This window comes from Aplysia californica, unplaced genomic scaffold (assembly GCF_000002075.1).
Source record: "Aplysia californica isolate F4 #8 unplaced genomic scaffold, AplCal3.0 scaffold00565, whole genome shotgun sequence".
NCBI lineage: Eukaryota > Metazoa > Mollusca > Gastropoda > Aplysiida > Aplysiidae > Aplysia > Aplysia californica.
Genome location: NW_004797835.1, coordinates 14,733 through 23,405, shown reverse-complemented (window position 1 = coordinate 23,405; position 8,673 = coordinate 14,733). Strand labels below are relative to the sequence as shown.

Below are 8,673 nucleotides of genomic sequence, written 5' to 3'. Positions count from 1 at the left end.
CCCCCCCCCCAGGGCAGTACTACTGACTGAAACGTCTTTAGGCCATTCCCTAAAGGGAGGATATTAACATGTTCTTATGCACAGTAGAATTGTAAATGGGCTGATTTATCAATGTCATGCTCATACTGTGCTGGACCAGCGTAGGGGGAACTGCTGCCTTTTCTGTCTTCTTCTTTACTATCGTCATTTTCTCTACTTCTTTTGTATGTTTTTCACGCCTGTGAACTACAATTTCCAGAGTGCCTTGATAGTCGAAGCTTGATTCCCTGTTTGGACTTCTCTGTTGACATCCACCCCTTGTCGCTCATATCACCTATGCAGTTGCGAGCGCCGTAAAAACCTTACTAAAACTAAATCTAGCTGCAGGCAAGCTTGCGATCGTCTGTCTATCCTCCATTTTGTCGACTGGACTTTGTTGTGTGTTCTTTTAGTTCCATATGTTATGTAATAATAATGTATATGTTATTGATGGCGCAAATTAACTCCCTTTTTCGAGCTGGTGTGGGGTTTGATTTGCTGGGTAGTAAATTTTTTTTCCAGGTAGTAAATTTTTTCAGGAAATATTGCTGGACACCCTGAGTATTATAAGCGTGACATTCAGCCAGGATCGGGTCCAAGAAGGTTGGAAGTAATGTGGAAAAGGGATTTTTTTTTCATTTAACAATTGCCTATTCTAACACATCATTACATCTTTTCTTTCTTTCTAGGCGCTGTCTGTCCACTACAGATTGTCGCCCTCTTACAATGACCTCCACTCTGTTCTATCTGCTGTTCTCGGTATCCATGTTGTTCCCATCTGCTATCTGATGTCATCTTGCCACCTTTTTTTTGGTCTTCCTCTTGATCGTTTTCTGTTCTTGGTCTCCATTTAATGCATCTTTTTGTCCATCGGCTATCCTTAATTCATAGACACTGTTTTGTCCTTCTAAAAAAATTAGAAAACATAGCTAAAGGACACACATCACAATAGATACAGGGGCCCCTCAAGGATGTGTTTTGTCGCCATTTTTGTTCACACGGCACTCAAATGATTGCAAAATTAACAAAAATAACATCAAGTTGATTAAATTGGAGGACTGGGGAACAGTGACATTTTTTTTTTAAAGGGGAAATTTGTCCGGGGAACAGCGACTGAGGGAAGCGAATACCTCGTCTTGATGATATTGATGCATTCCATCGACAATAAAAGTTTGTTTTTTAAATGTATTGAATGCTATGTTCTGTCGTAAAAGTTATATCAAATTCGGAACCAGCGTAACAACATTAACAAAATATTTCGTGGGTGACTTTTTTTCCTGCTGGATTGAGATTGCAAAAAGGAAGTGTTTTTTAATCCAGATTGCATCTTATAGTATTTTTTTATGACAAAGAAGAAGGACAACACTACGTTTTAACTAATCTCTTAATAGACCCTTTAGACCTTTAGAAAAATTTCTAACATTTAAAAAATCTGATCGTTGACCCTAGCCCAACCGTGCAGTGAACTGTTGTGAATGCAAGCAACTTATGTTTCGCGCGCTCATATGACATTATGCAGTTGTGAGCGCCGTAAAACTCTTACTAAAAGCAAAAGTTTAGACCTCTAAAGTCAGGATTGAGAGAGGCTAGCTGTGTCACAGTACCCTTTTGAAGTTTGCTGCCGCGCGGAATTAAATTTTGCTTGCAGAATTTTAAAACTAATTATTGCAGCTAAAAACTGATTTCATTTTGGGAATCAAAATAAACAAAGTGGCTCGTGCAGAACCTGATTTTATGCCAAGTATAATTAAACATAAACAAACGTTTTTGAATTGTTAGTGTTGAGTTTGAAGTCATGTATCAAGGTCACCCACTGCATTGCGTATCTGGTATCGAAGCTGCAAGGCCTACACACTGCAGTCACTGTACAGTGTACTGTATGCGACTTAGTTTATTGAGATGTAAGGGCCTACAGATCTCATGAATGTCTGTAGATGATTAAGTCCAGAGACAACAGTAACAAATTATTAAGATAGGTCGTACAAAGAACCTGTATCATTTTTCAGACACTTTAATAAAAATGCAACTAAAGACTGCGATTTAAAAGAGAAAAAAAAATGATATCATGAGAACATTGTGAGTGAACGAATTTCGTTTTAAAAGCCAGTCTTTTGTCCAATTAAGCCTTTTTTTTAAACTTGAAAATCGAGACGAAATGTAAAATAACTGGTCTTGCTGTATTCAATACTGTAGATGATTTACACCACAATGAACTGTAACAAAGAAATATAGTAAAATATTAGTTGCTGTTCCCCCGGTTGTTGTTCCCCAGTTAAAATGATGTCAGCAGTTGCTATTCCCCAGCGCAGCTGATTAAATTTGGGGTTTAATTTTCTGCCCTGTACTCCATTTTCCCGGGGGGGGGAGGCATTCTTACTTTTTTTGGGAGGGGGGGGGGGGGGGGTATTTTAAGAAATTCTCATTTTAAAAATATGTGGTTGGTCATCATGGAGTTGACAGGTCTGAGTACACCTGCTTATTTTTATACTTCCTTTTCAATCAGACTAAAGCACAAGGATGTTTTCCACTTGATCCATGCCCACGGCCTTTACGACAAGATCAGCGACAAGATAATTCAGCTGATGGACCTAGACCAGGAGCAGGCTGTGAAGATGTTGCTAGACAACAACGAGACCATTTCCGTAAGTACACCCCCATCCCTTGTTCTGTTACAGCTCTGATAATGTTATCTTGTTCATCATATCATGTTAACCATATTGCATAACTCCAAGTATGTTTACAACTGCCTGTTCTTACTAGCTATAGACAGACCTGCCACTCTTTAATCAGGATGCCACGATTTTTTTCTCCAAATCTTAAGCACAGTAGTACTGCTATTATTCTCAAACCAAGCTTCGTCCGAGTTCTGTTAAAGGTACAACACTGTACAACAGGTCGGTAAAACTATTTCCTTCACGTGTTTGCATCATGTGACATGACTTCCGCGTGTGAGTTCCGCTTGTGTCAGGAACTTTCCGTTGTCAAGGTTTACTTAAGTTCAAGCATACTGATCAAGGTGTCTTTCAGTACTTATGAGGAGGAGGGGGGGTTAAGACACTAAGGTTAGGAGTACTGGATGTGATGTTTTAGGATTTTAAAAAATATTGATAAAACACACACACACATACACACACACTCTCTCTCTCTCTCTCTCTCTCTCTCTCTCTCTCTCTCTCTCTCTCTCTCTCTCTCTCTCTCTCTCTCACACACATACTCACCCACACACTTACACACACATACACACACACACAAACATACAGAGCAAATATATACATGTATATTTTTTTATGGACACACCTGGAAAAAATGTTTAAGCCAGCTTGGTAGTCACCCTGGTGATTTGTTGTTGATCCTGATTTTTTTCACCAGATCCCAATTTTTTTCACAAGAGATCCTAATTTTTAGATTTCATATAGTGACAGGTCTGGTGTAAACATTGTTAGGTTTGCATGCTCAACACCCAATTAAAAAAAGGTTCAGCTTGGTTATCATTGATACCATTGCGACGCCAATACAGTTGAAGTTGTCCTATTCAGCCACCCATTGTTAAAGTGAAAAGTGGGTGTATTAGACAGATGGATGTCTTTTAGGTGAGACTGATGAAAATATATTTTAAAAAACCTTTCCCTTATGAGGTCCCAACTGGAGGAGAATGCACACTTAAGATTGCTGTAAGGTCCATTAAATTTGTTTTAAAGGGAATATTTAAATTGGGGTTTTTTTGTGCTTGTTTTTTTAATGTAGTTGTTGTTGAGGGAGGAGGGGTTGTTGTTGTTTTTGAGCATTCCTTTTTAAGTGGAGTTGTTTGCACATGGCTGTAAGGCCGTTCAACTAGCCCGAAAACCATTTCAATATCAACAACACAGACATTAGACTTGCAGCCAGCAGAAGAAAAGAAAATGCAAACACCAGAAACCACAACTTCTTTCGTTGCAGAGCAGTCAATGAAAAGCACAACACCACATATAAACACATCAGATTTTAGACATCAGTACACCCTTCTGCATTGGACTGTTCCTCACAAGAAACACAGACTACGTGTAATAAGTCTCTCAAGTTGAGAACTGTCGTGCCCTTTTGTCTCATCTATTGATGCATGATGGCAACATCTAAGACATCCAAACCCACAAAGTTAGCAAAAGACAGCATTGCATTACTAGTATTCAAACATTTCAGGCTATCTGTACAGTCACTACAACTATCTCCAATAAGACCTGTTACAAGAGACAGAAAAAACAACAACGCAAAAACAAGTCAACACATGTTTTTTAAGGAGAAAACTGAATAATTACAACTCTAATGTGACTGAATGCAAAAAAAGGAGGATAGTCCATTTCACTGCCAAATTATGAAAATCAAGAAAACCGTCATCAGTAACAATGAATTCGACCAAAGTAAAACACACACTCTTACTTACCTTACTTACTAGTTTATAGCTTCAGGACTAGTATAGCAGACACATCTCAAGAAAGTTGAACAACCTGACAGGCTTCAGAATTCATGAACGCCGATAACCATTCTCATCAGACTATTTGCAAAAATGTAGAATATGTTTGTGGGTATTTTGGTGGGGTTTGCCCTTTTATTTCCTATTATTCAAACATCCATCATCTTTATCTCTCCTTTCTTTGTGTGTGTGTTTGTTACTACTCTCTTGTGACGCCTCCACTTTTCAGCACTTATCTTTTTATTGCAAGTGTCGTAAAACTCTTACTGAGTGGGTGGTTGGCGGGTGCTGTGGTGTGGGGGGGGTTGGTAAGTGTTTTACGGTGCTCGCAACTGCGTAAGGTCATATGAATGCATGGGACAGATTAAACATTTTCACATTTAACGGGGTGGCGGCCGAAGCCTACTCTTATTGATTTTAGACCACCATGGGATCTTTAACATCCGCAACTTGGAACACGGACCTCTGAGATTTTTTGCCCTTGTCCGAGAAGGATAGGTGTAGTTCTTTCCTACCAGAAGATCAGAGGGGTGTGGCTGAAAGACAGCAGTAAGAATGAGCCAAAAGGTAGCAGTAGAAAGGCTGCAGAGAGTCAGGAGCTCAGAGGAGGGAGCAAAGGAGGTGAGGGGGTGGGAGCAGAAAGTGGAGACAGGAGCAGGTGACAGAATATTGCTAGAGGGCAGGAAAGGGACAATTTTAGAGAAGAAAATTTTTCGATCGCTACCGGATTCGAACCCGGGAGCTTTGAATGAGAGGCGAACACCTTAACCTCTAGGCCACAAGAGCCCCCTGGTGTGGTTTGCTCCTTCTTTCCAATCAAACCCCCGTCATCGTTATCTCCATTCCTTCTTTTTTGTGTTTGTTACTCTCTTGTAACACGTCTAATCTTCGGCACTTACATGACCTTATTGTGTTGCAAGTGCTGTAAACCACTTACGAAAACTAAAAACTCTTACTGAAACTAGAACAAAAGAAAAATGTTTGTCAATATTGTGACAGTAAAGTTGCATGTAAATATGGTTATTAGTTCTGTCACTGTGGTACCTGCTGTTTTAAAAAAAATAAAATGTTGTTATGTGTGTCAGCTTGTGTGGGCAGTTGGTAAACCATTAAGAGACTACAAAAACTACGATATCACCATTCAAGGCTCAATATCTTTTTTTCAGGAATTGACACAAAGATGCTGTCAAGGGAGTTTGAAAGTTTATCCAATTTTTTTACCTGATATCTAAAAATTATCGCATGTTAAGATCCTGATTAGATAAAATTTAAGGAAATAAATTATGCCCTCTTTCAATTCATAAGTGCAAATCCACTTTTCTTTCCTCATTATCTCTTTGATGTTTTTCTTTACTCAGTGGATCGATTACTGTCAAAAGTGTGTCAGATGGTGCTTATTAAAATGCATATGGTTTGATGTGCAGTCGACGTTGAAGTTTGAGCATAGTCACAAAGTAAACAATGCTGAAAATTACTGCAGTGACATTTTCAGCATGAGTCTGTCAATGAGGTGAAATCCCCTGCACTGACCTCTTGACCACCTTGGTCACATCTGGATTGGATCGACAGTCGAAACCATCTTAAATAGCCACCCATGGTCGAGAAGAAAAGTTGCCATCTTAGACATGTGGCTGTCTTAGGTGCCATTATAATGTAAAAAATACTCAAGGGAGGAATGAGAAGCGACATTTGTACAGGTGATTGTCTTGTACACTTGGCTGTCAGAGCAGGTTTCACTGTATCTGTGTACAATGATAAAAAAACCCTGTTATGTTGTCATTTCTTTTTCCTTTTTAGGGGGCTTTTGGAAAGCAAATGATCTGCTGCAAAATGTTACAAATGATTCTGACTTAACAGCAAGTATTTGGATTCATGTCTTTTCAGGTGGAGAAAGTGGTTCAACAGCTGAACAAATCACAGCGATATCTCTATGTGGTGAGTTGTCACTCATATTTTTCATGGATTTTGAGAACACAGACTTTAAAAATGTGATGCTGCCAATCTTTTTCTCTTATAATCATATACAGTTTGTCTCTGGCAAATAGTGCATCGAGTAAAAGCATGATCTGCCTTAAAGTTAAAGACAGTTAGCTTTGCTCAGAGCCAGTTTTTAGTTTCAGTAGTTTTTAAGAAGCATTGCGTTTTACCTTTATTTGATGTTCCCAGTGAGACACTGATAACAGGATTAATTTTGTTCACTTCCATTATAATCAGTTTTTGATTTTGTGGCCTATTCAGTAGTTACTGTGCTTACGGTCATGTGTGGTGGATTACATTCAGCATGTTCTGATTTGGATATTAATTTTTGATTCCATTATTTAGTGTAATTCATTTGGATGACAAGCACTGTACTTGTTCTGTTTATAGAATAAATAATGACACATTTATAATATTCAAAGCAAAGATTAAACACTGTATGACCGGGTGGTTTTTTAAAGTCCAGATTTCAGCACAGAAAGAACGTGTTCAGTTTATAATTGTAAAACTTGCTATCCCAGCCAACAAGATGGGCAGAAAATAACTATATGAATTCCTCAAAGGCCCTAATGAAAGACACAAGTGGGTTTTTATTTCTATTCTACCAAACTTCTGTTGCTGATATCACTGAAAATGTGGCCTCTGTTAATACCCAACGAGAGTTTCTGGCGAATGGCAAGTTTGACTCTTATACTGAGTCTTTTATAAATTACACAGATGTATTACTTTTACTGAAAGATTACCTCCCCATACTATAGTGGTACTAGTTGGGATTCTTGGAAGAGCGACTACATACATATATCATATATTCACGTTGATTCCAATCAGGCGCTGTATCAATTTTTAGGCTTTTAAAGTTATTTGTATCAAGGGTCTTGCATTGGAAAACAATTGCCCATTATTTTCTATAGAAATCGTGATATTTCGGATTGAAGGAGGCGGGGTCACCTGGTTTCGGATGTAAAATTAGCAAGAAAATGGCCGCAACAGTTTGGTGACTTCCAAAGCTTGAGAGTCCTTGGAATCTGTAAATAAACGTTATGGGCATGTGCTGGTAAATAAACTAAAATTCAAAACTGATTGTTTTAAGGTGTGTTTTAGTGCTTAAAGCCTTTCTTTGAAGGCTAATTAGATGATATATGCCGGAGAAAATACAAAATTTGTGTTCATATTGAAAAAATGGCCAACATTTGTGACCGTTTTTTATTTTTTAATATTGTTTCTTTTTTCCTAAGGCTTTTTTGTTTTTTAACCAAGTGAGTTGAAACTTTTCAGGCACATAGTGCAAGACATGATTAAAACGTGAATCTCTTTAATTGAACAATTATTTTGATTTTTACATGACATAATCCTGAGGGGTTTTGTGCAATACAATTTGCATTCTAAATTCTTTCACATAAACTTCAGAAATCAAAAATGAAAACTGTGACATTCAAACTGTTCTATTTAAAGTTTAAACAATAAACAAGGAGTAATCCTGCCAAGTTTCAGCTCATTTGCTTGAAAAACAAAAAAGTTATAGGCATGTGTGTCACGACGCGGTGGAATCAGGCTTTCGTCAATTTTTGGGCACGTAGAGTTATTGGTATCATCTTAAAGCTTGTTCATTAGTCTTGCTTTGGGGGAAAAAATTAATATCCATTTATCTTGAATAGAAGTCAAGATATTTGTGAATGAAAGAGGAGGGGTCACCTGGTTTCAGATGTAAAATTAGTGAGAGAATGGCCTCCAAAGATGAATTATTTCTTTAGCTTGAGAGTCCATGAAGACTGAAATTATTTTTTTTTGGTGCCTTTTATCAACGTTTTTCTTTAAAATCCCCACTGAAATGTGGTCTTTAATGGGCATGAAAGGTGTTGAGCCAAAAAACGAAAATTTGATAACAATTCACAAACCTGCAGAAAAATGCCAGTTTCTTCTCTTTGATTATTTTGAGGAGCGCCTGATTTCACCACGCTGCCTCATGTGTGTGTAAAAAAACACAAGTCTGAGAAAATGGCCAACACAGATCAAACCGATTATAATACTGCGAATTACTCATGTAAAGAGAACTGGATTATTGCTATTATCGTATTGCTATTATCGAATGTATTTTCGTGCTGTTTTTGACTGCCAAATGACAAACAATGGTTTAGGAATGCAAATACGGGAAAATCTAACTGCACATGCCCTTCATCAACATTTTTCAGTACCACACAGCGATATGTTTTTAAATGGACATAATAGCCTAA

General features: G+C 37.9%; 1 protein-coding gene across 2 annotated transcripts in view; it reads left to right on the top strand.

Moving 5' to 3' along the window:
- LOC101864013 (vacuolar protein sorting-associated protein 41 homolog) overlaps positions 1–8,673 on the top strand; it is a gene marked incomplete at its 3' end in the record, with an annotated part of 77,580 nt that overhangs the window by 63,148 nt on the left and 5,759 nt on the right. For both annotated transcript variants that reach the window (XM_005106946.3, XM_035972046.1), the window contains 2 exon segments: positions 2,522–2,660; positions 6,350–6,400. In XM_005106946.3, the coding sequence (XP_005107003.3) occupies positions 2,522–2,660; positions 6,350–6,400 (190 nt within the window).